Source organism: Glycine soja, chromosome 8, assembly GCF_004193775.1.
Source record: "Glycine soja cultivar W05 chromosome 8, ASM419377v2, whole genome shotgun sequence".
NCBI classification, from domain to species: domain Eukaryota; kingdom Viridiplantae; phylum Streptophyta; class Magnoliopsida; order Fabales; family Fabaceae; genus Glycine; species Glycine soja.
Window position 1 is genome coordinate 20,325,495 of NC_041009.1, and position 27,886 is coordinate 20,353,380.

The window sequence follows — 27,886 nt, forward strand, 5'->3', positions numbered from 1 at the left end:
TCGTTTTATTATCATCTAATGACGTGACATCTTTTAAGAGGCACGTCCACGTGTCATGCCACGTCATTCTTTAGTGCCACGTTAGATAGTCCACGTGGCACTAAAATTGACCTCATTAACGGCGTTACTTTAAAATTTAACGGAAGGACTATTTTGCAACACTTTTGCAAAGATATGGACTATTTTGAATTTAATATTAAATTAGGGACTAATATGCAAAATGAGTACAATCTCAGGGACTAAATTACCTATTCACTCGTCGTGTTAATAATGCAAAAGTCGACTTATTAATTATCAACTCCTAAGTCCCATGAGCCCTTACTCCATACTCCATCTAGATTGATGGTCCTTATGAAATGTAAGGGTATTTTTGATTTTTTGTGCATCTTCAATTAACACTTTGGTCTTTGGCGCCAATCTGTATTTATTTTATTTTTGGTGTGTGACTTCTCGCCATTTTCATTTTCAAATAAAAGCGTTCTCTAGGCTCTACCAGGTGAATCCGAATTATCGAATGGCATCCAATAATCCTTACGAGATAATGGACGATGAGGTATGGAAATAGGTAAATAGCTTCCTTTCAATTTGCAAACTCAAATTCAATCTCTCAGCAGTTGATGTACGCAATTTTTAGGGATTTGACTGGGAAGCAGCTGCTAGAGAAATCGACGTGGTTTGCCAGACGACCAGTGACGTAAAGGGAAAGGGAAGGGTTTTTGAGAAGAGAAAGCAGCAATCCACTCTCGATAAGTTCATATCTATTGCCAATGCCAATGCCGAAAAGGAAACCCCACCACCGCAGTTCCAAGAAGATGACCAAAGCCCTGCTTTCATCCACCACATTGACACCGAGGCTGCCAAAACTTGGATATATCCAGGTACAGTTGTTGGTTAATGTTCCTCCACTTGAAGATTTTTTTTTGTTGCACTCATCTTTTGCAATTTGCATTGCAGTTAATGTTCCTCTCCGTGACTATCAATTTGATATTACCCAGTCCGCACTTTTCTCAAACACATTGGTGGCCTTGCCAACGGGACTTGGCAAAACCCTCATTGCCGCTGTTGTTATGTATAACTACTTCAGATGGTTTCCTCAAGGTAATTTGTTGTGTTGTGTATCCAGAAGTTTCATATGTCCCCTCCCGGTCACACATCATCATCTCTCCCTCTCACCTTCAATAACACAGACCTTTTTAACTGGGAAAACCATCTGATGCTTCCTGTCACAACAGGCAAAATAGTCTTTGCTGCTCCTTCTCGGCCACTTGTCATGCAGCAGATAGAAGCATGCCACAATATTGTGGGAATACCTCAAGTAACAATTTTTCTTATTTTTTATTCACCTTTACCTTTTCTTTGATGAAAATTTTGAATTATCAAGTAAATTTAAATGCAGGAATGGACAGTTGATATGACTGGTCAGCTAAGTCCTCCCAAAAGAGCTCAATTTTGGAAAACAAAGCGAGTTTTCTTTGTCACTCCACAAGTGTTGGAAAAGGATATTCATTCTGGTGATTTATTAATATCATTTTCATTCAATATTGTTTCTCTAGATATTTATTTTTTGTGTCATGTACCATGCTTTGCTCCATCTGATATGGTTCTCTAGCTTTATTTTGTTTTGTGCACGGTATAATTTATTTCAGGTACATGTTTGGTGAAGTACTTGGTATGTTTGGTGATTGATGAAGCTCACAGAGCAATGGGAAATTACGCTTATTGTGAAGCTGTTCGCGAGGTTTGAATTTATTTTTGGAGGTTTTTATTTATTACTGGATTTTGTTGATAGAATATGTTTCGTCATTATTTCATATAACTCATTTATCCGTTATTTTTTTTTCCTTCTGGTTTCTAGTTAATGTCTGTACCAGTACAGCTGAGAATATTAGCGTTAACTGCAACGCCAGGATGTATGTTTTTGATAATCTTGTGTTCTTTTCATTTTCCCCCCCTTAAAAAATGCGAGTTTAATGCCTATGCACTAACAATGTAAAACAGTTTTACATCGTCTTTCAATCGCAAATAACCGTTTGAATTACTTTAAGATAATTATTTTAAAAATCAACAAACTTACTATACACAGTGGGTTGTTATTGAATGACCGTGTAAAACTTTTTACACTATCAATGCATAATCATTTTTCTCAAACAATATTGTGTTCTAATTCTAAGTTTGAAATTCAGCAAAGCAACAGACAGTCCAAGCTGTCATTGATAATTTGCATATCTCCAGACTTGAATATCGCAGTGAAACTGACCATGATGTTATCTCATATGTTCACAGTAGGAAGATAGAATTGATACAGGTAGTCAATGCATGCCTATTTGAAATCCCTCAAATTATATTTTCTACGTTCTCTAGAGATCTTTGTTGCAATATTACCAGGTTGCAATGGGCCCAGAAGCGGTAGAAATAAACAATAAGTTTATGGAAGTAATACGCCCTATAGTAGCCAGGCTTACAAATATTGGGGTCATTCAGAACAGAGATTACCGCACTGTAAGTCTCTTTACCTTCTATTTATTTTTCATTTTTTACCAGTTCCAGATAGCTCTAACTATTGTCAGCAAATAAATACATGACTTATTAGTGATTTCTATTGAAGTACATGAAAAGATATATTTGATCAAGTTTCACACTCTTCTTCCCCCTTCATTTTATTTTCATCACGTACTGAGGGGTCATCTAAAGTTGCTTATTACATTAATTCTTTCAAAGTTGTATAATATAACTATAAATATAATCAATTAATTGTTGTAAGCCTAAAACAATTGAACAAGAGAAATTAATTCCTGAGATACATACAACAAAAGAGTAACAGTATTTTGGGATCTTGGCTGATACTTCTATGTGTTATCTTTCGTTCTTACAATGCATTCAATTTGTCACACCCATTGTCAAATTAAGAAAACTTTGCTGTGTGTTACTTACATCCTAGACTTTGAATAGAAGTATATCCTTACTCCTTAGAGTTGGTAAGTAAAAACAAAATGAGATCAATTGTGATGGTGATACTGATATATTAAATTGATCAATAGTATTACTTCATAAATTCATAATTCTCTTGTATGGTATGTAAGTTTAGAAAGAAACCTAGGAAAAAAGAGAATGTGTTTGGGTATTACATTTACATGAATATGTATTCACATGATACAAGCAATAGTAATTCTTCCCCACATTACTAACTTCACCATCCCCAAACATAGACAAACAATTGTTAATTTTATAATATGTATTAGAATTTGGGCTTAAGACCTAACTCAACCCCACAAAACCGTCTTGTAAGGTGAGAATTGTCCAAGTCTTATAAGGACTACATTAGGCATATCTTTGGTTGACGTGGGATCTCAACTTGCTAAGCGATGACATCTAGGTGGCTCCACACTATTACGCTTCACTCAACTTTCTTGGTCAGCCCTTTTCAAGACACTTGTGGGCTAGGGTGACCACAATTAAGGTAGTTTTCGAACACCTCCCATGCCTAGGACTATGGGTTTGGAGTGTGGCAATACAGTTAGCTCAACAATGGATTTAGGATGGGTTCGAATAACATCTTAAAATTTGGGCTTAGGACCTAACTCAACTCAAAACCGGCTTGGATCTCAACCTGCTGAGAGTAGACGTCTTGATGGCACCACACTATGACGCCTCACTTAACGTTTTTGGTCAATCCTTCCGTAGGTAGCCTTTCTGAGAAATTGCAACCTAAGAGGTGACCACATCTAAGGCGACTTTCCAACACACTCCTCACGCTCAGGACTATGGGCTTGGAGCATGGCAATACAGGTGGCCTAAGTGCCTAACAATAGATCTAGGACAGACTTTGATAGACTGATACCAAATTATAATTTGGGCTTAACTCAAATCTACAAAACTGACTTGTAAGGTGAGGACTATCCAAGCTTACTAAGAGATGAAGTCTTGGTTGAACATTAAGTTTGTGAATTTTGTGGTGCATTTGGTTTTAAGCATCAAATAGTTATCTAAATGTTTCAAGGAGCTCAAGAAATAATTAGAGGCTAATAAAATCCAGGATAGCTCACTTTAAGTCAAGTAGAGTATTTTAGATTTATTAAATCTATATAAATGTTAATATATTTGCAGACAGCCCTTTTTTTTCCCTTCTCTTTTATGGTTGCATCAATAAGATTCCAGGGTCTTTTGTTAGTTTTTTTTGGGTCTCCAAACAATAGTGTGTGTGTGTATATATATATATATTTATTTATTTATTTATAGATAGAGGATATAGTGCACAAGGGATATCCAACCCTTACAAGTAGACAGTAAATAGTAACCTAAGAAACTGAAAACAACCTCAAAGGACTTTCCATCACTATATGTACCCATGTGACTGTACGTATAAAATTGTTGAGAAACAACAGAAGCAGGGATAATTGGTAAAACTGTGAGAGGAGTTGGACTTGATTGGACAGCAATAGTAGGATTAGACTTTGAAGGAAATAGGGTAGGATAGGGAAATTTTGACTCATTGAACAATACATCCTTTGAGATGTAAATTCTGCCATCAGATGCTAGGCATTTTTAATCTTTGTGTGATTAAGAGTAGCCCAAGAAAACACATTCTTGTGATCTGTATTGAAGAGTATGGCTGCTGTAAGGTCTTAGAAGAGGGAAGCAAGCACATCCAAAGATTCTGAGAAAAGAATAGTCTGGTGTTTTGTGAGACAACTTCTGAAAAGGAACCTCATTTGAAGGACACCATGCTGTGGAAGGCTGAACCTAGTGGTGTGTATTCCACTAAGTCAGCTTATAGGTTAATGATGAATCCCAATAGGTCTGGTTCAGATGGGAGGACTTTCAAGATAATTTGGAAGTTGAAAATCCCCCCAAGGGCTGCGGTTTTTTCTTGGAGACTTATTAAAGACAGGCTCCCCACTAGGGATAATCTTCTAAGCAGAAATGTGCCCATCCAAGAAGCTGTATGTCCTCTTTGTGGTTATGTGCAGGAGGAGGCGGGTCATCTCTTCTTCAATTGTAAAATGACTATAGGTTTGTGGTGGGAATCCATGAGATGGATTCAGGTTGTAGGACCTCTTCCAGTTTCTCCAGCAAGCCACTTTGTTCAATTTTGTGATGGTTTTGGTGCAGCTGTAAATCATAGTAGATGGTGTGGATGGTGGATTGCTCTAACTAGCACTATATGGCAGCATAGGAACCTCCTGATTTTCCAGGGCAAATTTTTTGACTCTTCTAAAGTCATGGAAGATGCTCTATTTCTAGCTTGGTCTTGGTTAAAAGCTAGAGAGAAAGACTTCAACACTAGCTTTAATCACTGGTCTACCAATATCTCGGATTCATTTGGTTAATCTGGGTGGGGTTTTCTTTTGATGTTGGGATAGCTTGGGCTTTTTCTATTTTGGAGGGCAGCACCATAGGTGCCTTGTATTATCTTTCCACCAGTACCCCTGGTACTGTCAAGTTTATTTAATAATATATATTTTCTGCCTTCCAAAAAAAAAAAAAAAGTAGACTGCAGTTAGAAAGGCCTGATCCCAATAATGAAGGGGCATAGCAACCTGAGATAACAATGCCAACACCATATCTACTATGTGCCTGTGTTTTCTTTCTATGACCCCATTTTGGTGATGGGTATGAGGGCATATTAACCTGTGCTGAATACCCAAATCACTCAAAAACTTAGTAAATGGTCTGAATTCTCATCCCCAATCAGATTGCACTGCTTTTATAGGAAAGTTAAACTGAGTATTGACCATAGCCTTAAACTGCTTAAACACATCTAGAGTTTCTGACTTGCTTTTCAGTAGATAAATTCATGTAAATCTGGTATTAGCATCAACAAAAGAAACATAATACTTGTAACCAGTATTGGATAAAAAAGGTGCAGGGCCCTACAGGTCTGTGAAAACAAGCTCAAAAGGACTAGAATAGCCAGTTAGGGAAGGAGAAGAAGCCAGTCTATGTGACTTGCCAAGACAACAATGTGAACAGAAATCTGAGGTATTTTTATTGATTATTGGAATTTTGCAGATTTGGGATACATGTCTCATGACATCAACACTAGGGTGTCCTAGTCTAGCAGAAAAAGCTTTACAAGTGTTAGAATTGTCAACAGAAGTATTATTCTGAGTACTATTTACAGAATTATTTACAGAATCGGAACTAGAACCTGAGTAAACAGTAGTGTTCACAAAAGACTTTGACTTGGGAAGTTGAAGCAAATCAGGAAATTGGTAGAGACCATCTTGTCCCACCAAGCCCTTGAGAAGAACTTCTTTAGAAACCTGTGATTTTACCAAACAAAAGGTAGGGTGAAACTCAAAATAGACCAAATTGTCCTTACAAAACTGACTTGCACTAATCAAATTTATAGTAATTGAAGGAACATAAGAGCAAATTGTTAAGAATCAGAGAAAACTTAGGGTTTAAAGGAGATGGAAATAAGGTTAGACCTGTGGAATTAATGTCAATACCCTGCCCCTTACCAATGGTTATCTGATCCGGACCTTCAAAAGGTGTCAACTGCTGAATGTTTTGAGAAACATTAGTAACATGATGGGAGGCACCAGAATCTGGATACCAGCTGTTTGAAGGTACTGAACCAGCAGTGGCAATGTTGGCTTGAGGAGGAAGAGTTGCTGGAACTCCAGCATTATGCACATATGGTATTTGAGGGTTCAAGATTGTTTGCGGAAGCCACTGTTACCAGGATTGAATAAACTCAAGGTTGAGAAACCGCCGTTTGTAACGGTTGAGGCTAAGGAATTGCCGTCGGAAATGGTTGAGGCTAAGGAACTGCCGTCGGAAACGTTTGAGGTTATGGCTGAGGATCCGCCACGCCAGAGTTGCCTCTGTAGCCACTGGAATTGAAAAATCAGGTTGAAGATTGTTTGCAGAAGCCATTGTTACCGGGATTGAACAAACTCTATGATACCATCTTAGAATTTGGGTTTGAGTCTAACTCAACCCCAAAAGCTAGCTCATATAGGGTGAGGGTTGCCTCCCACTTATATATTCTATTGTTGTCTTATCTCTAGTCAATGTGGGACTTGAGTTTTTCTCAACAATATATATGCCCTGCAAAAAACCAATTCCAGGAAACAAAACAACTCAATGACTTCTGTTAGTTGCTATCTATCTGTTTTTGCTGATAAAAAAAACTATCTATCTGTTCTGCAGGAACAACATTTTAAAATGTGAATATTTTTTTTTGTTTTCTTAGCTATTGTTTTAAGATTTATTTTTTGGTAGCTGTCTCATCTTTTAGTTTGTCCTATGATTTGCCAAAATTACTTAGGCTTGATGGTATAGCTGAATCATTAATTTTCTCTCTTTTGAATGCTTGGCAGTTGAGCCCTTGTCAATTACTTGAAATAAGGGAAAAGTTTCGCCAACGGCCTAGGCAAGATCTTTCTCATATCAACTATGAAGATGTTGAAGGGTATTTTGGCGTTCTCATTACTCTTTATTACATCCATAAGTTGCTCTCAAGTCACGGAATAAGGCCAGCACATGAGATGCTTGAGAGAAAATTGAAGCAAGGGTATACTTCCTATTTACAGTTTATATATAAGCTAAGTTAGCTAACAAATTGAAAAAATATGCTTAGTTTTTCTGTATACAAATATGATTTTTTGACCCTTTAGGGATTGTAAGAACTTAATTAAAGGTAAAAACTAGTACACTGGTGGTAAATGTCAGATGCAATAAAAGGATGAGTATCTAAATTCCAAAATATCTTAAAAAATAGCAGAGGGCAGAATATCTAAGGGCGTAGTACAACAGCTGAGACATTTTTGGGAGTGCTGATTTGATCATTAAACATCTTTACTTCCTTAAACATGCATTGCTGATTCCTCTCTTGCCATATTCAACTGCACACTCACTTAACTATTTTAGTTACTCAGTCAGTTAAGTGTCAGTGTTAGTTAAGAGTTAGTTAGAAGGTTAGTTAGTCATAACTAACTGTTCTAGAGCTCTATATATACTTCTCTTTGTAACAGAAAACAGTTACCAATCATAATAACAATTTCTGATTCTAAAATTTCTTTCTCTCTTTTACACCTTATCTTTTATCTTCTTCAGTTCTGTTAAGAACTCTTTTATACACTAAAACAGCAAATACATATAGTTGCCATTGTCAATAGCTGTGTCATAAAAGCTATGACTGGGTTAATCAATTTTTAGATGCAATTGAGAATTGAGATGTTCCATATTTTACACTTTTTATGGTAAATTCTGCATGTATAGATCACTAATTTGTAATATTTGTATGTGTAGGTCAAAATTGTATTACATGTAAAGTCATTAAGCTTCATATAAGTGTATACTGTACCTTACTTATTTTTACTTAATATAGTTAAGAGTCTTTAGTCTGTTAGCTGTGTCAACTAACTCTGGTTAGTTGGGAGTTACTCACTGCAACTATATAAACTCTCTCTGTAACTGTTTTTCAGTTTTGAATAACAACAAATTCTCTCTCTCTCATGGTATACAGAGCTTAGGTCGAAACCAAGCTTTTTGTTCATGGCTTCCGCATTGACTCCTCCTTCCTTCAAACTCTCTGAAATCTAATATGGTATACAGAGTGTAGAAAGTAATAGCGAAGACTTTCTTCTTTTATTCAAGCAGTAAAAGTACTGCTTATATAGAAATATTACAATAAAGTTTGTTCCTTGATTCAAGGAATAATAAAGGAAACAAATAATAGCTAATAATGATAAAGATTTTATTTTAAAACAAAGTAAATCAAATCTCTGATTCATCTAATATAGGAAACTACAATATCTTCTATTAATTCCTACACAAAGCTTAGGTCAAAACCAAACTTTTTGTTAATGGCTTCCGCATTGACTCCTCCTTCCTCCCACAGCCCAGAAATTGCATGCAAAGAACTATTTTCTTTGGATTTAATAGGTTGAACCTGTTATTCATAGTCATCATCTTGAAGGCTACATCATTAATCCACAAATTCCACCTAAGTATGCTTTGTTTGAAGATTACAATGCTGATAAAGTCACCAATGAGTATTGTGTTTGGTATGAACAGGATCAGTTTCTCCTTGTGTGGTTGCAATCCACTATTTTTGATAATATTCTTCCTTGAGTTGTTGGTTGCCAATCGTTGTGCCAACTATGGCATCACATTCAGCAACATTTTCAATCTCTCACTCGCGTGAAGATTTGTCAAGTTCGTGCTGATCTTCGGAATCTCTCTCTCGATAATCTCTCTATCTTTGATGATCTCCTACATATGAAAACACTGGTCAATGAGCTTACTTCGATTGGCGAACTAGTCTCTAATTCTGAACACCTTAATCTAATTCTCGATGGCCTCCCTGATGAATATGAATCGCCAGTTTCTCTTATCACCAACAGGTTTGATTTGCTCACTATTGATGAAGTTGAAACTCTATTGGTTGCACGAGAGGTGCATATTGATTGTTCTCACAAACGTGCTTTAGGTTATATCAACCTAACTCAAAGTTTAGGGTCGATGAATCTCTCTCAAGGCTGTTCTTCTCAAGAAAGTGCTATTGTTCCTAATTTTGTGCAATCTGTGAACCCTAATTCTCAAGGTCAAGTCAATTTGACCACTCAGTCCGCTTTTGAGGACAACTCTTCCAATGATTACAGTGGAAATCATTTTTTCAATGGTCGTGGTGGTTGGGGTTTTGGCCGAAATCCTAACCATGGTGGTGGAGGCCGTGATGGTGATCGTTTTGCTGATGTGCAGTGTTAGATCTTCTATAAGTTTGGTCATGGAGCTTCATTCTGTTATCATAGATTAGAGGAAAATTATGTTCCTACCCTTCCACCACCATCTTATCTTGCCCTTGCTTCTGCACATACTTCTCCTGCTGCTGCATAAATTGCTCCTGTGCAAGTTCAATATGCTCAGCCTGTTAATGGAAATGGAAACATTCTAATTGCAGCATAATACAGCTGGATATCTAAAGCCACTTAAAAGCCTATTTGTAATTGCAAATGTGTGATTCTTTCCTTAATTAGAATATAACAGCTGCAGTATAGGGATTTATGGTAGTTTTGCTAATTTACAGGGCTGAAAATCTGCTTGTATTTATTTGTAATAAAGAATATTTATAGGGGAATACACAGAGGAAAGGACACACAATTTTACCCTACACTTTTCTTAGTTTGATATGGTATCAGATTGGGTCGCGATCCTAGTCTAGCGTAGCCTATATTTTTTTTTTCAGCAAAAATAATATGTATTAATTGAAGTACCAGGGGTACTTGGAATATATATTACAGTCCAGATTTGGTCCCATGACATATGGTATTCATTGAACCAATCTGAATTTTAATTTAGATTCTTACAAAAGTTTGCTCTAGTATTCTATCCTACTCTATTGAGAAACCCTGCTCTGATGTTGGAAGTGATAGAATATCATAAAAGAGAAAGAGAGAGAGTAAAGTCTATTTCTCATATATTGATCTTATCTGAAATAATGAATACAATGCTCTTATATAGAGCAGCAACAGGGCATAACAGCATAACAAACTATTGCATAACAGCATAACAAATAATAGAATCCAGCTGGCATAACTCTCTTACTAACTATTTACCCTATTCACTCTATTATTCCCCCTTAGAAACTGAGGGTGCATCAAGCAGACTGAGTTTGTTGATCACACGCAGTTTGTCACGCAGAGGGAGAAATTTCACTGCTGAGAGAGGCTTAGTTAGTAAGTCTGCCCATTGATCTTGGGCTGGAACATGCTTCACAATGAGATTCTTGGAGAGCACTTTTTCCCTCACAAAGAATATATCCAATTCCATGTGCTTGGTCCTATTGTGCAACACAGGGTTATGAGCAAGGGTAACGGTACTGAGGTTGTCACAGAATTGTGGGAGTGAGAAGTCTGCATTTAAGTTCTTGAAGGAGAGACTGCACCCATAGAATTTCTGCAGCAAGTTGAGCCATACTTCTGTACTCAGCCTCAGCACTTGACCTGGCAACCAACCGTTGTTTCTTAGACCACCAAGATATCAAGTTTGGACCAAGAAACACACATGCTCCTGAGGTGGACCTTCTGTCATCAGGGTCTGATGCCCAGTCAGCATCACAGAACCCAAGCAAAGACAAAGGCTGGTGAGGTGAGGCAGGCTGAATTAGCAAGCCATGATGCAGAGTGCCACTAAGGTACCTCAATATCCTTTTAACTTCCTTCCAATGCTCTTCCAAGGGATTAGATAAAAATTGGCAAACCTTATTGACAGAAAATGATATTTCAGGTCTGGTGAGAGTGGCATATTGAAGAGCCCCCACAACAGATCTGAACTGAGTGGGATCTGAAACAGCTGGTGAACCAATTTTAGACAATTTGCTTGTGGACACCATAGGAGTAGGCATGCCATTAGCATTGAGCATGTTAATTTTAGCAAGTAAATCTGTCAGATATTTGGCTTGAGAGAGAAGGAGGGAGCCATTAGGCAAGTGTGTTACCTCTATGCCAAGAAAATAATCCAACTTACCCAACTGTTTGAGGGAAAAATCAGTATTCAGATTCTTGATTAAAGCAGTAATAAAGGATGCAGAATTGCCAGTTATGATGATATCATCAACATATACGAGCACCATTATAGTTAAGCTTGCAGTGTGAAGGAGAAATAGACTAGGGTCACATTTGCTTGCAAGAAAACCATGATGCAGAAGGGATCCTTTAAGTTTATCAAACCAGGCTCTAGGGGCCTGCTTTAGTCCATAAATTGCTTTGTTCAACTTACATACAAGTGTCTTGTCAGCAGCTTCAAACCCAGGAGGCTGCAGCATAAAAACTTCCTCCTCAAGGGTGCCATTTAAGAAGGCATTGTTCACATCAATCTGCTGTATAGGCCACTTGTGAGTAACAGCAAGAGTAAGGACAGTTCTGACAGTAACAGGCTTCACCACAGGAGAACATGTCTCTGTAAAATCAGTGCCAGCTTGCTGATGGAAGCCTTTAGCTACCAGCATGGCCTTATATTTGTTAATGGAGCCATCGGGGTTCTCCTTCACCCTAAAAACCCACTTGCAGCCAATTGGCTTCCTAGAAACAGATGGCGACACCAAGGTCCAAGTCTGATTCTTTAACAATGCGTGATACTCATCTTTCATGGCCTGAAACCAATGGGGAGAAGACAAGGCCTGACCAACTGAAGTAGGTTCCATATGATTGAGTAAAAGAGTGGGATGAATTTTAGGCTTGGTAATGCCACTCTTGGCTCGAGTTTGCATGGGATGAGTGTTATGAGGATGGATAGAGGGTTGTTGGGGGGTTGGTACAGGGCTGAGAGGAGAATTGGTGGCTGGAATAGAGGATGGAGAAATGGTGCTGGCCTCTGCAATATCAAATGTGATAGGGGTGAGAGAAGAGGGAGTGATGGGAGAGTGTAAAGAAGAATTTTCAGAAGCAGGGGAAGCATCATTGGAAGGTGTTATAATAGGAGAATTGGCAGTGTTAATAGGGGCAGACATAGGGCTGCTAAGAGAAACAGAGGTAGTGGGTGTAGCAGGAACAGAACTGACTTGAGTAAGAGGAATAACAGATACAGGAACTGCTGGTATAGACCAGGCAGAAGAAGTATGAGGAGATGATGTGGATGTAGCAGAAGAAGAAGAGGGAAATAAGATGGAGTAGGGAAATCTGGTTTCATTAAAAAGAACATCCCTAGAGATGTAAATACGGCCAGTAGCTGCAAGGCATTTATAACCCTTATGAATGGTAGAATAACCAAGGAATATGCACTCTTGGGATCTATAGTCCAATTTATGAGCATTATAGGGACGAAGGAAGGGAAAACAAGTGCAGCCAAAGACTCTAAGATGAGAATAGTCAGGTAATTTGTGAAGTAGCTTGAAATAAGGGGACTGGTTGGCAAGAGACATACTAGGCATCCTATTAATTAGGTAAGCAGCTGTGACAAAAGCATGATCCCACATTTTGAGAGGTAAATTAGAGTGAGCTAATAAAGCTAGGCCTGTTTCAACAATATGACGATGCTTTCGTTCAACTATGCCATTTTGGTGGTGGGTGTGGGGACATGTAAACCTATGAGTAATGCCAAGGTTATTGAGATACTTGGTGAAAGGCCTAAATTCACCTCCTCCATCGCTTTGAACAACTTTAATTTTACAGTTGAATTGAAGTTCAACCAGTGTGTCAGATTTAAGTCTCAAAGGGAAGACCCAAACAAATCTGGAATAGGCATCTATACAAGTCAAGAAGTAGGTATAACCTCCTAAAGACTGGATAGGAGCTGGTCCCCATAAGTCACAAACTACTAACTCAAAAGGTTGAGCATACACAGTAGTGGATAAAGAGGTAGGCAGTCTGTGAGATTTGCCTAAACAGCAGGCAGTACAAAATTCAGCTAGAGACTTGGGGGGTATAGGAATATTGCATGTTTTCAGCACTTCTGCAAGAGCTTGGTAATGAGGATGGCCTAACCTTGTAAGCCACAAAGCATATTTGCTGGTAGGTATAATATTAGGAACAATAGAATGTTGTGGAGATTGAGAATTAGTAAATGTAGTAGCATGAACAAGAGGTGAATTAACACAGGAAACATTGCTTGTATTCATTGAAACAGAAGGAGTACAATCAGTAATACAATCACTTTGAGCATTAGAATGAAGTAAAGTATTACATGATGTACTAGGATTACAATTGTTTGAACCTAAGGCTACACTAGAATTAAGGCTAGAGAGAGACTTGAACTTGGACACTTGAGACGAGGGACTCTGAAACTTGTAAAGACCATCAGCTCCTACAACTCCACGAAGAAGCACCTCAGAAGAATCCTGAGATTTAACAAGACAAAAGGAAGGATGAAATTCAAAGAAAACCTGATTGTCTTGGGCAAATTTACTAACACTAATGAGGTTCTTGGTGATGTGAGGTACAAGGAGTAAACTGTGTAGAGTGAGTGGTTTGTGAGGGAAGTTAGGGGAAGTAAAATTCATGGAACCTATAGAGTTGATAGACAAACCTTGGCCATTCCCCATGAACACTTGCTCAGAACCAGTCACAGAGTGAGCATCAGACACATTAGAAGAATCAGGTGTAACATGATGCGACGCACCTGAATCTGGATACCACCATTGGTTGCTGAAGGTTGGATCAGAACTGGCCATAAACGCTTGTGGTGGAGAAGGTCTGGGTGCAGCTGATCTAGGTGAAGCATAGCCAAAAGAAGGTGCATACACCGGTCGAGCATTCATCAGAAATGGATTGAAGGGAGCACATTGAGGTGAAAACGGCATAGAAGCGGATTGCGAATACCTGTAATAACAGATAGAGGTGTCATGACCACTTTTGTGACAAATCTGACATTGAGACTTACCAAAACGGCCACCTCCACGGCCAGAACGATCGCCTCTGAATTATAATTATTGTTTTCAGCATGAGCAGTAACATGACTAGTGCCAGTGGGAAACGACTCTGTAGCAGGAGACGACGGTTCCATCGGAGAAGACGAATCAGACGGTTGAGCCTGCATTAAATTGACTGACACTGGTTCTGTGAGAATCGCTTTCCAATGCTTCTCCAATCTCGATTCGTGTGCAAGGAGACAGGATTCAAGTTCGACCAAAGAGCTAAGATCTTCCTTACTATTGACAGCAGCAACGATAGGATCATATTCCTCGGGAAGTGCATCAAGGACGATCTCAATTAGGTTACGAAGAGGAACGGGATCTCCAATTGAGATCAAGGATTCATTGATTTCGCGAACACACTCCATGAACGACTCAATCGTGAGAGTACCTTTGGAGAGACGACACAATTCTGAGCGAAGCTGACGTGCTTTCGTCGTGAGGAGCGTGGCGAAGTAACGATGCACTTCAGTCCAAACCTGCCACGCGTGCGTGCAGTCAACAAGCTTCGGGAGCAGCGAATCAGAGATCGTGGAGAGAAGCCACTTACAGACGAGAGCATATTGTTGTTCCCAATCCAGATATGCATCGTTCACCTCACTGAGATTAGGATCGGAAGTAGAAGGGGAACGATGAGGAATCACCGGAACCGTGACGAAGCGTTGAAGCTTGTGGCCACGAACAACACCGTCAATTTGTTGTTTCCACTGCTTGAAATTTTTATCATCAAGCTTGACAGAGATAAGATGTGAGAGCTTGACATGAGAAGAAGGAAACACGCCGTCGTTGCGAAACGGAGACGCCATAGATCAATATCACTGGATCGGAAAAAGAGTAGCTCTGATACCATGATAGAATATCATAAAAGAGAAAGAGAGAGAGTAAAGTCTATTTCTCATATATTGATCTTATCTGAAATAATGAATACAATGCTCTTATATAGAGCAGCAACAGGGCATAACAACATAACAAACTATTGCATAACAGCATAACAAACTAATAGAATCCAGCTGGCATAACTCACTTACTAACTATTTACCCTATTCACTCTATTAGGAAGACCAGTAGTAGTAGTGATAATTGAAATCCTTCTCCAAATTTGTGAGCCACGTCCATAATAAAAAAACTGCGTCATCTAGGATGCTGTTGGCATTGAATGTACCATTTGAAAAAATAATGTTATTTCTTTGCTTCCAAATGGTCCATGTCAGTGCCAACCACCACCACTTCCATCTGCTAGACCTCATTCCCTCTGTCACTCCATGTATATGTTGGAGAAAGTGCTGCCTCGGGTGATTTGGGAAGACACCCAACATACCCACCCAAGACAAGGACTCCCACCATACTGGCATTATCTTGCCACAATGAAAGAATAGATGACCTGTGCTCTCCTCCACTTCTCTGCAGAATGGGCATGTGGACTCCCCAACCTGAATCTGTCGTCGCTGCAAATTTGTTCTAGTTGATAGTCTATCTTTGATTAACCTCCATGCGAACATAGTAATTTTAGACGGCAGCTTGAGCTTCCACAGCTGCTGAAATACTCCATCCTGTTGCTGTTCATATGTTTTCCCCCACACCATATCATATGCGGATTTGGCCGTGTATTGTCCACTTGGGTTTGCCTTCCATACCCACTGATCACCTTTCTGTGGCTGTATTGGGTGGCTTGCAACATCCGATAGGAATGAGACCGCCATATCTATTTCGTTATCGAACAATGGTCCCACTCCCAACCTGCATCCTTGAAGGTCCCCATGTGCTGTATACTTTGATTTTGTTGCGTAGAAATGCTATACAGCCTAGGGTATCTTGCAAGTAGTGAATCCTCTCCCCCCATCCATTTGTCCTCCCAAAATTTGAACTTGTCCCCATTTCCAACCCTCCAAGATATTGTAGTGTTCATTAACTCTCCATGTTGCGGATGATTAAACACGAGCTTTAGATCCCTCCACCATACCAATTCACCCTTTCCCCTAGTTACTTCGCTCAAACCCCTCCAACCCCCATATTTTGACTCCAACACCCTAGCCCACAGCTCCCCCTGGCTTTGAAATAAGCTCCACTTCCATTTGCCTAACAGTGACAAATTAAAAGAATTAGTGTCTTTGACTCCCAACCCCCCAGCTTCCTTTGGCAAGCAGACAATATCCCATTTGACCCAAGCTATTTTGTGTTGCTGTTGATCACCTCCCCATAAGAACCTTCTCTGCAGCCTGACTAGCTTGTCCACCTAGCCTAGCCTATATGTCTCTATCCTTTTGCAATTCTTGTCCTAGTTTGTTGTCCTAGTCTAGATCAAGTTCTTTCTTGATTGTTCTTCAGCTCATTCCTAGTCTGAAATTGGTTCTATGCGACCATTTTTTTTTCTTAGCCTCATGTCTTCTGAAAAGTATGATGTCTTAATGGTTCGCCTTAATGGCAAGAATTACTCATCCTGGGCATTTCAACTCGAGATATTTGTCACCGGTAAGGATCTGTGGGGTCATATTGATGGCAGCAACCCCGCTCCTAACAAAGCCACCCACAAGGAAGAGAATGCCAAGTGGGTCATTAAGGATGCTCAAGTCATGGCCTGGATTATCGCCTCTGTTGATCCCACCATTGTTCTCAATCTTTGACCCTTCAAGACTGCAGCCAAGATGTGGGCTTAACTGAAGAAAATCTACAATCAGAATAACACAGCTAGAAGATTCCAGCTTAAGCATGAAATTGCCAACTTTCAACAGGATAGTCTCTCTATCTCTGATTTTTACTCTCATTTCATGAATTTGTGGGCTGAATACACAAACATAGTCTATGAAAATTTACCTTCCGAAGGCCTTTGTTCGGTACAATCTATTCATGAAACTTCTAAACGTGATTAGTTTCATATGAAACTACAATTTGAATTGGAAGGAATCAAACCCTGTACCCTCTTTGGATGAATGTCTCAATGATTTGTTCCGTGAGGAACAATGCCTTCTCACTCAAGACACTATGGATCAACACAAATCCGCATCTGTTCCAGTGGTGTATGCAATACAAGCCAAGCCAAAAGGATGGGACATGAGTGCTATTCAATGTTTCTGCTGCAAAGAATTTGGCCATTATGCTTTCAATTGTCCCAAAAAATTCTGCAGTTACTGTAAAAAGGATGGGCATATTATTAAAGAACGTCCCATACTATGGTTTCAAATCAGTTTAACTCCTCCATTAAAGCTGTTCAGTCTGATTGGGGAGGGGAGTTCAGACCTTTCACCAAGTAACTTCTAATGATGTAGTCTGGTTGTGCAGGTTGTACATCTCTAAAGATGTTACTTTTAATGAAAGTAACTTTCCCTACCCTTCTCTTTTTCCTGAACCAGCCTTGATAACTTTTGAAGTCCCTGATACTGCATCTTCCCTTACTGTTTTACCTTCTGCAGTGCCTATTCACCCCTCTAATACTTCATCATCCCCTACACCACCTGCACACTGAGCAATCTGCCTCTTCCAGTGAACAGCAACCCCCTTCACCACACATTTCCCAAACCCAGCCTTTAACTGTTACCGACACAGATTTACCTTCACAACCAAATTCTCCCTCAATTACCACACATACAACCTTAAATTCTACTGCTACTGCAGCTATCAGACCAATAACACTCATCCTATGTGTACTCAAGCAAAATCTGGAATTACTAAATCCAGAATTAACCCCACTCTAATTCCAAAACACCATTTTTCTTCAACACACAGGTGTTCAAGTGGATGGTGTAAGGTTTAAAAGATGGCACTGCTGGTGGTTAGCTTTAACTTGGTCTATTTGGAAGCTCCGAAACAGCATAGTGTTCTCTAATGCAACCTTCAATGCTAACAAACTGCTTGAAGATGCTACATTCCTCATCTGGACGTGGCTAAGGGGTTTTGAAAAAGATTTCACAATCCTTTTTAACCAATGGTCAAGTAGTATTAGTCAAGGTTTTTGTATCAGTAGAGGCTAGAATAGTGTGCAGGGCAACATATGTATATTTAATTTATTCCTTACTTTGGTTCTCCTTTAGACTAGGACTGTCTGACTGTGGAACCAGCAGTAAGGTCTAACATATATGTATATCAGTACCTCTGGTACTGAATTTTATCTATCTAATATATTATCTTTGCCGATAAAAAAAAAGAATTAACCCCACTCTTCTGCTGGCTCACCTTGAACCTAAGTCAACCACAGCTGCATGAACTGATCCCTCTTGGCTTTCAGCTATGCAATCTGAGTATGATGCACTCATGAGAAATGGCACTTGGACCTTGGTTGATCTTCCTGCTTCCAGAACAGCAATTGGGTGCAAATGGGTGTTTAGAGTCAAGGAAAACTCTGATGGTTCTGTCAACAAATACAAAGCTAGGCTTGTTGCCAAGGGCATTCATCAGCAGTTGGGGTTTGATTATAAGGAGACCTTCTCTCCTGTAATCAAACCTGTAAAAGTCAGGCTTATCCTTTCTCTTGCTATTTCACACAATTGGCCTCTTCAGCAACTAGATGTTAACAATGCCTTCCCCAATGGTGTTCTTGAGGAAGAAGTTTATGAGTCAACCCCCTGGATTTGTGTCCTCAAACAAGCAACAAGTTTGCAGACTTCACAAGGCTATTTATGGCCTAAAGCAAGCTCCAAGGACCTGGTTTGACAAGCTGAAAGCTACTCTTCTCAGTCTTAGATTCTCTTCTAGCAAATGTGATCCATCACTTTTTGTTTTTTCTGAATCCACCTCAGTTGTATACATTTTAGTCTGTGGAATGTTGAAGATCAACGCAGAATCAACATATTCTGTCTGTACAACTCATTAGGATTTTATATACATAGTTATTAGCTGTCATTTCTGACTTTACCATATTTAGAATTTGCATTTATAGGGAGATCAATTTCCCTGATTTCTAGGCTCGATTATTGCTCTTATTTCTAACCTATGCATTCTATATATACCTCCTATGTACCATTCACAGATTCAAGGGAAAATAAAACCTATTTCCGCATGGATGATATTATCATCACTGGAAATGACAACAAGTTAATTCATTCTCTGGTTTCTCAAATGAATTCAGTTTTCTCTCTAAAGGATCTTGGTGAATTTGACTATTTCTTGGGTATAGAAGTTTAGAGGCAACAAGATGATTCTCTTATTCTAACTCAGTCCAAGTACATTTTAGATCTCTTGACGAAGAACACCATGGATAAATCTAACCCTATATCTTCCCCTATAGTTGGAGGATGCAAACTCACGAAGTTTGGTTCTGAGGACTTTTCTGATCCAACTCTTTACAGGTCCATTGTTGGTGCTTTGCAGTATGCTACCATCACTTGACCAGAGATTAGCTTTTCTGTCAATAAAGTTTGTCAGTTTATGTCTAAGCCCTCTGACCAGCATTGGCTGGCTGTGAAGAGAATTCTAAGATATCTCAAGGGAACATTTTCTTGGGGTTTACATTTTCAAGCTGCTTCCCTGCAGCAACCCTTTTCTCTCCATGCTTATTGTGATGCAGATTGGGCATCTGACCTTGATGATAGGAGGTCTACATTTGAAGCTGCTATTTTTCTTGGACCTAATTTGATTTCTTGGTGGTCCAAGAAACAGTCAGAGGTTGCTTGCTCTATTACAGAAGCAGAATATAGGAGTATGGCTCTCATAGCAGCTGAGGTCACTTGGATTCAGTCCCTTCTTTCTGAATTTCAAGTTCCTCACACCAGTCCTGTCATCCTTTGTGATAATACCAGCATTGTCTCCTTGGCTCATAACCCGGTTCTTCACTCCAGAACTAAGCACATGGAGTTGGATCTGTTCTTTGTCAGAGAAAAGGTCCTCACCAAGCAGATTAATGTGGTGCATGTGCCTGCTCTTGATCAACTGGCTGATATTCTGACCAAGGCTTTGTCTCCTACTACCTTTCTTTTGTACAGATTCAAGCTCAGAGTGGTTGAAAGACATTCTTCCCACTCCTCATGAGCTTGCGGCGGGGTATAAGTGTGTACTGTACCTCTAGTATTTTTACTTAATGTAGTTAGGAGTCTTTAGTCTGTTAGTTGTGTCAACTAACTCTGGTTAGTTGACAATTAGGTTAGTTGGCAGGTACTCTCTGCAACTATATAAACTCTCTTTGTAACTGTTTTCAGTTAGGTTGAATAACAACAGATTCTCAATCTCAATCTTCTCTCTCTCTCTCAAACTCTCTGAAATCTAATACTTGATATAAGATGGTATCAGCCTATCTTAGATCCATTAGAAGGGTTACCCACCGTGTTATTCACGCACCAAGCCCAAAAGTGCAGGACATGAGGGGGTGTATTGGGGAAAATCCAAGTCCGATATCGGCTAAAGATAGTGCCAAGATTGAGTATATAAGTGGAGACAATCCTCACCCTATGAGCTAGCTTTTAAGGTTGAGTTAGGCTCAAACTCACATTCTAAGAGTTGATATGTAGGGAGGTGGACTAAAATGACTTTTGACAATCATACTTTTAGAGGCTAAAGAAACTTTTGTAATCATGTTATGTTTGTCTTTTGATTTCTAATTTATTTAAAAGGGCTTTGTATGAATATTTTATTATGTTATTCATGGCATTTTCTATAAACTATATATATTTAAAATTTCAGTAAATTGATTATATAAGAATACCTTCTTTCAGATATTTTGCAAAATTTATGAGTAAAAATGAAGTTATTCTGAAAGCAAGGCAGCTAATGCAGCAAAGTTTGTCTCACGGAGCATCTAGTCCAAAATTGTCCAAAATGCTAGAAGTATTACTGGAGCATTTCAGTAAGTATTATTCTGTTTTTCAAAGGTGTTAGTATTTGCTTTTTGCTTCTTGTGGTGATGATATGGAAAGAAAGTTTTGAATTCTTCATAAAGCTATAATATGTAAATGACTTTGGTCTTAATTCTCACCACATATTATACTCAAGAAAATCAAGTTGCAACGACTAACTCACCAGTTATTTTTTTTTATCATTCTGAATAAAAACAAGAACAAAAGAACTAAACAACTGTGCTCTCCTGTTAATTTAAGTTGGGAATTTGGTGTTAATTTATAAATTATAATAATTTTGTTTATAACTTTTGAAAGCTTAATTTTCCAATAAAGGGGCTGGTTATGAGTTTTCAGGAGTTTAATGATAACATTTAGTTTAACAACTCCAGTTTTATTAAAAAAGTATTTGTTAGGCTTCTTTTAGATTGACCTAAGGGATGTTTGGAAGAGCTTCTACGAGAGAATAGAGAAAAAATATATTTTGAATAATATATACTTGTGTACCATGTTGTATAATAATAAAATAATCCTAACTAAATAAAGACATGAATTGTCAAATATTAGAAAATATGGAAATTAAGAAATTACATAAACTAATTTTAAGAGATAATTACTAAGATACTCTAAAAAAATCAAAGGTAAAATATTGATATTACAAGATATTCCAGCAGTTTACTTGGGATGCTATTTATCTATCGAGAAATGCTAGCAACATTCTCTCTGACACTTTTTCTAACACTCTGTATTTCACTCAAAATATTCTCTGCCCTGCAAAATGTGTAAAAGCTATGATATTATTATATTTTTATTTTACAATCATCCTTTATAGAACACATTTTTTCTATTCTTTTTTCTCCCATTCATTTTCTTTTTAAAGGAAGTTTGCAAATATGTTTTACTCTTGAAGTAAACATTTTTTCTACGAACCTTTTCTGTTTCTTGATGGTGATTTAAATCCTAGAGGATTCGCAAAAAAGACTAATCTTTTTCCAAGGTAACTGTGTACTGGTGCTTGGTGTGTTGGAGCAGGCTGCAAACACTAGATGAGAAATGTTATATCCATAAAAAATGTTCAGACTAAATAAAAAAATTCCTCCCCATCGGATAGTACCTGTCTTTGAGACTTCTATGTGATAGAAATATCTTTTAACCTACCGTATAAACAAGAAAAGGGTTTGCTTAAGGGGGGTGCATCATGCATGTATGTAGATAATAGAAGTAGGACATTATTATTTTGACATATATATTTAGAACATTCTTTTTTAGTTTCTTCTATTGTAGGGAAGATATGTTTCTTTGCTTTTGGGATTTCTTCTTTTCCTTTTCTAAAATGATTCTTCTTGAGTTCGTGTTATAAAATTGAATTTGATCTTGAATTCTTTCTTTGACTATTTTGATATAAAATTTCAGCCATCTCTAGTCAGTACAGCCTGTATTTTCAATGGGCATAATCTTGTGGCTGAATCTCAGTTTGCTTTTCCAAGAAACTTCTTTTACACTCTTTAATGGATGTGTTATGTATATAATGAATGCACTTGGATGTGATTAATAAACTTCAATTACATTGATAAGTGACATCTTTGGATGTGGTTGCAGAAACTAATGATCCGCAAAACTCCAGGGTAATTATCTTCTCCAATTACAGAGAAAGTGTCAGGTAAAATTAATTTGAGTTGTTTCATTATCTTATTCTACTCAGAAATTGGGAACTTTTGGCCAAATTAAAAAGAAAAATCTAAAATGTTAATTCAACACATTCAGGGATATAATGAATGCACTTGGAGATATTGGGGAATTAGTCAAAGCTACTGAGTTTATTGGTCAAAGTTCAGGTATTTATGACGATACTTTGCTTTAGAGTTGTGTTTGTGTGCTGAACGACATGTCTCACAGTCCGGCGACAGTGTCTTAATGTTAGTAAGTACAATGGTCGCACTGAGATTAGAACCTATGACTTCATGCATACTACCCAAACCCCCTATCACTAGGCCGACCATAGTGTCTTAATTTTAGTAAGTATCATTACAATGTCATGTTATAAACTAGATAGACACAGAATTTGTCAAGCATCCTATCATCTAACAAATAGGCACCTTGCTTACAAATGATCTAATCTAATAGTCAAGCATAGCTTCTAGTTTGGTGAGATTTCATAAAATTTTGCTTTGTTTTTGCCTCAAATAAATCTTAATTCTTAATCATTGTTAAGCATTGTTGAGTGTTGACATCTGCATCTCTTTCTTCTGAGCGTTTATGCGTAGGAAATGATGTATATTTTCTTCTTTGTTTTCTTCTGTCTTTTCTTTCATTATTTTTCCGCATTCATCATTATTGATTATTTTGTTTGTAAAAGAAAATCTCCATTTTAATGATATACATACAGGGAAAGCAATGAAAGGTCAGTCCCAAAAAGTTCAACAGGCTGTGCTGAAGGTATGTATTATGTTTGGCATAAGATTCATACACCTTCCATGTACTTACATAGTTACATGGTTCATCAACAGAAATTTCGGTCTGGCGCCTATAATGTTATTGTTGCTACATCAATTGGTGAAGAAGGTCTTGATATCATGGAAGTTGATCTTGTCATATCTTTTGATGCTAATATTTCACCACTCAGAATGATCCAGCGAATGGGGAGAACAGGAAGAAAGCATGATGGACGAGTCGATATCCTTAGAGTTTCAGTTTTATTTGTTTCTTGGCAATTGTTACTGCCCAGAAAGAAATGAACATACCTGGCGTTCCCTATTACCAGTTTTGATGAAAAACTTCTTGAGAGTGTCAATAGTTTTAGTTTTCTAAAAAGTTATGAGTATTTGTTTCAATGGTTCCTTAACATTCATTACTAGTTTTTGCTTGTGAAGGGACAGAGTTGAAGGGCTACTTGCAAAAACAGGCAAAGAGCAAGACTATAAGTAAACACATGCGAAATGGGGGCATAAATAGCTTTACCTTTCATCCTAGTCCAAGGATGGTCTGAAACCGTCAGATAACTTTTATTTTTTATTTATGCCTTTTATCCTTATCCTCTAAATCTTATTCAATACTTTTGTAGATTCCTCATGTCCTTAAACCAGAAGTTAAATGCGTTGAGCTGTCCATTGAGAAATTTATTCCTCGTCCAAAGAATGTGAAAGATGATGAGCTCCACATTTCTCCATCAAAGGACAAACTAACTGTTGCGGAAATTGATTTACTTGAAACATATTTTCACCCTACTGTGGAAAACAATAGTAGAATGTCTCTTATTGCCTTTCCCCACTTTCAGACCTTTCCTTCTAGAGTGCATAAAGTGAAGCATTCCTCTGGAACATTGATGCTTATAGACATGATGCAGCGCTTGCAAGGACTAGTATCATTTCCAGAAGATGACAAAACTTCTTCACTTCAGGTTCTACTTCCTCTCTTAGATTAGTACTACACTGTATCACATATGCTCAGTCATACTATGATATACCTTTTCCTTTTTGGTAAAATAATTAATGTGTCTGTTTGAGTGATTCAGGAAGATCTGTGTTTGGGACATGGTAAGCCAGTCACCACTACCGAACTTGATGAAGCTAAAAAGGGTAATATCATCTGTTCAATTTTCTCTCCTAAATTTTAATGGCAAACAATAAACACTCCCATTGTGAATATTGCAGCAGAAGAGTTGTTGCTGTATTTTAGTTTTTACCTTTACTTTACAAAATTATTTATTTCTTGATGGGTATTCATAATAATTGTCCTTTCTGTGAAAATAACATGAGCTCATGAGAAGTCCATTTTGTTTCTGTCCTCTTCAGACAATGAATCGTGCTCTAGGCATAAAATGAGAAGGAATTTAGTCTCTGTTAATTGTCTGGAGATGGATTCGTATCATTTGGGGATTCAAAGCAAAGACTTAGTTGACCTAACTCGACAAGATGGTACTTTCTGTGACTTGGGTAAGAATCAAGAGGAAGCATGTGAGGGTGATGAGACAATTCCTGAAACTCCAATTGCTAAGAGAAGTTTGTCAAATGAAGGAGATAATGATGGTCAAATGGTAAATCTTGTGGAGATTGAGACTTCTTCATTGGCTGCAAATGCATGCATTAATGGCATGAGAGATGAAGAACTTAGTCCACGTTTAACTAATTTGATTAGAAGTGGTGTTGTTCCAGAGTCTCCGGTTGACGAAAGAGGTGGGTGTCTTCAAGGTGATAAAGTGATTGTGTGCTATATTTGATTGATTACTTTGCTAATTGTGTGAACGTGGTTAAGTAATTTGTTCTAAAATAAATTGAATTTTTCAGGGAAATCAAGATACAAGTCTATCATACGTGATTTTGTGTTACCTGTTCATCTCCACAAAGAACAGGATGTTAGTTCTTTAAGCTCTAGTGAAACTAAAGAGGTCATTATTGATAAGGGCACCAACAAGAATGTCTGTACTTCCCCCATTAATGAAACTCAAAGCCCTTTACTTGACCTGAAAAATTGTGCAATTAGAAGAGGACGAGTCTTCCTTTCTCAAATTGAGGAAGGCCATGCACATAACACTGATCCAAGCTTCAGCGAAGAAGCATATCCAGCAGATTGTGGTGAAATGTCCGAAAGCATTAAACCTGCACGCAAATTTAAAAGGTTGCGGAAAGCTGAAGATACTGAAAGAAATATGAATCAGAAAAACAATAAACTTTTTGCTTCAACAGCAAACTTTCTCAAACCATCTTCTGCCTCCAATCCTGCACAATATAAGCATGGCCAAGGTGATTTTAGTTTGTTTAGTGCATCTTTTGTTTCTTTCTTTATTAAAAATATTTTGGATCATATCTCGTTTCTTTGAAGTCAAATTGGAAGTATATTTAGCAAAATTCTATTCTATAAGGATGTATTAGAGAAAACTTAAGGCTATGCTGTTTCATTTCTACTTTTTAGGTAAAAGGAAATCAACACACAATGTGAGAGACTTCATTGAGGAGGAAGCCGAGTAAGATTTTGCTAAAGACTCTGAATGTTGCATTTTCATCCTCTGTTTTAGCATTTTTTGACACTATTTAGTATCATACTTGGCATTATCTTTCATTGTTGTATATCACAGAATTTTTGAGAATATCCAATCTCATGAGATGTTCAATATTGTCAGAGTATCTTCAGATGGCTATGTATCTAATGATGAAGATGATGAGGAAGGCAGTTCATTTGACAGTTTCATAGATGACAGGACCAACCCTACAGCAGCCAGTCAGCCTGAAGCTAGTAGAATGGACATGATGGCAATTTACAGGTATTTTATATTTCTCCCATTTCTCTTCCTTCTTTGTAGGTTTCTCTCCTGAGTAAAGTAGTCAGCTAAATCCATCATATATATGAGTTTAATGACTATGCACTGACGATGTAAAATAGTTTTACACTGTCATTCAATCACAAATCATCATTTGTATGACTTTCAAGATAATTATTGTAAAAGTCAACAAACTTATCATACATGATAGGTTGTGATTGGATGATTGTGTAAAATTATTTTACACTGTCAGTATGTGTACGTTAGCAAACCCCATATATATATATATATATATATATATATATATATATATATATATATATGAAACTTGTAGTGCTGCAATTTTGTCATTATTTACATATTTATCTAAATGTGAGAACATCAGTGTTGTTTTCAAGTCTTTTGCAATTGTATGCATATGTAAAAATATCATGTTGAATTAACTCTGAACTATTAAGTGCTATTATTAACTTCGTGTTAAAGCTATATAATTATAATTAGCTCTGCTGCAGGCGTTCTTTGCTCAGTCAAACACCAAGTAATGGAGGGCTTGATCTTTGTGCCACCTTTACTCCTGACCGTGTGACTATGGCAGCCAGTATTAGTGAAAGTGAGGATTCTACAGGGAAGACAGTGGATCACTTCCACGCAGAGCCAACCAAACAGTCAGCAAATCGGACTTTGGAATCTGTTAGTATCAACCAGATAACCTCAGAAGCAGTGGCTTCAACTTGTTATCCTATGGGAACTGGGACAGAGACAAGAAGTCACAAACGAAGATTGGCATTTTACCATTCTGGACACTTCCCAAATATGAACCTTCAACGAGAATTTGAACTTCAATCAAAGAAAGACGTAGTGCACACTGATGCAACTACAGATGTTCTATGTGATGATCAATTTTATAATGATCTTGATCTTGACGAGTTGGAGGCACAAGCAACATTGCTTCTAAAACAGAAATTAGATTTGTCTAATCAGAAACAAGATACGGTCCCTCAATCTCACACATCCAATCTTGATATTTTTCAGTCTCCATCATTTGACCTTGGGATATGAAAAGCATGACATAAGCACTGATGCTGCAGGGCACTTACATTCTGGAAATTAATTAATCAATGTGGCATAAGCTGGATACCAGAAATCTTTTAGACTACATATTTATAACAGTGGTATTTTATTGTATAGTTAAACTAGTGGTTGACTCTTTTTGGAAGAGGATAGGGTTATAGCTTTGTCTAGCATACACCTTGGTTGAAAGGGTAAGATTCATGCCCCTTGTATTTTTGACTGCTGATCTTGCAGGAAAAAAATAATACTTAATGGTGATAAACCATTAATGTGAACCTGTTAAACAGGTAACTGGTAAGAATTTGTAAGTTATACATTTTGTCCCTTAAAAGAAAAATTACGCTAATTCAATGGAATCTAATTGCTAATGGCTTTGATGTTTGATGTTTCAAGGTGCAGCTGCTGTATCGGGTTTACGTTTATTTTAGGAGTTGAACTCTTCTA

The 27,886-nt window shown here is 37.8% G+C and overlaps 1 protein-coding gene across 3 annotated transcripts; it reads left to right on the forward strand.

The window, feature by feature from the left end:
* Nucleotides 1–448: 448 nt before the first annotated feature.
* Nucleotides 449–27,823, forward strand: LOC114422647 (DEAD-box ATP-dependent RNA helicase FANCM). Of its 3 annotated transcripts, none has more exons than XM_028389119.1 (23): nt 449–553; nt 635–878; nt 955–1,098; nt 1,233–1,315; nt 1,397–1,511; nt 1,647–1,738; nt 1,856–1,910; nt 2,184–2,305; nt 2,386–2,499; nt 7,329–7,522; nt 20,998–21,128; nt 22,717–22,777; nt 22,882–22,952; nt 23,504–23,553; nt 23,625–23,790; nt 23,970–24,097; nt 24,179–24,514; nt 24,629–24,692; nt 24,909–25,304; nt 25,401–25,856; nt 26,026–26,077; nt 26,234–26,374; nt 26,873–27,823. In XM_028389119.1, exons 1-23 carry the CDS (start codon nt 515–517, stop codon nt 26,955–26,957), a joined length of 3,339 nt encoding a protein of 1,112 aa, XP_028244920.1. In that variant the 5' UTR covers nt 449–514; the 3' UTR covers nt 26,958–27,823. The 3 variants fall into 3 exon arrangements, with proteins under 3 accessions (XP_028244920.1, XP_028244918.1, XP_028244919.1); XM_028389117.1 differs by having other exon boundaries at nt 26,884–27,823; XM_028389118.1 differs by having other exon boundaries at nt 24,909–25,289; nt 26,884–27,823.
* The last annotated feature ends 63 nt before the right edge of the window (nt 27,824–27,886 follow it).

Coding starts and splice junctions, on each gene's coding strand:
- LOC114422647 (XM_028389117.1), top strand. CDS start 515: ATGGCATCCAATAATCCTTACGAGATAATGGACGATGAG. Junction 1,316..1,396: donor ATATTGTGGGAATACCTCAA/GTAACAATTTTT, acceptor ATTTAAATGCAG/GAATGGACAGTTGATATGAC. Junction 21,129..22,716: donor AGTATTACTGGAGCATTTCA/GTAAGTATTATT, acceptor ATGTGGTTGCAG/AAACTAATGATCCGCAAAAC.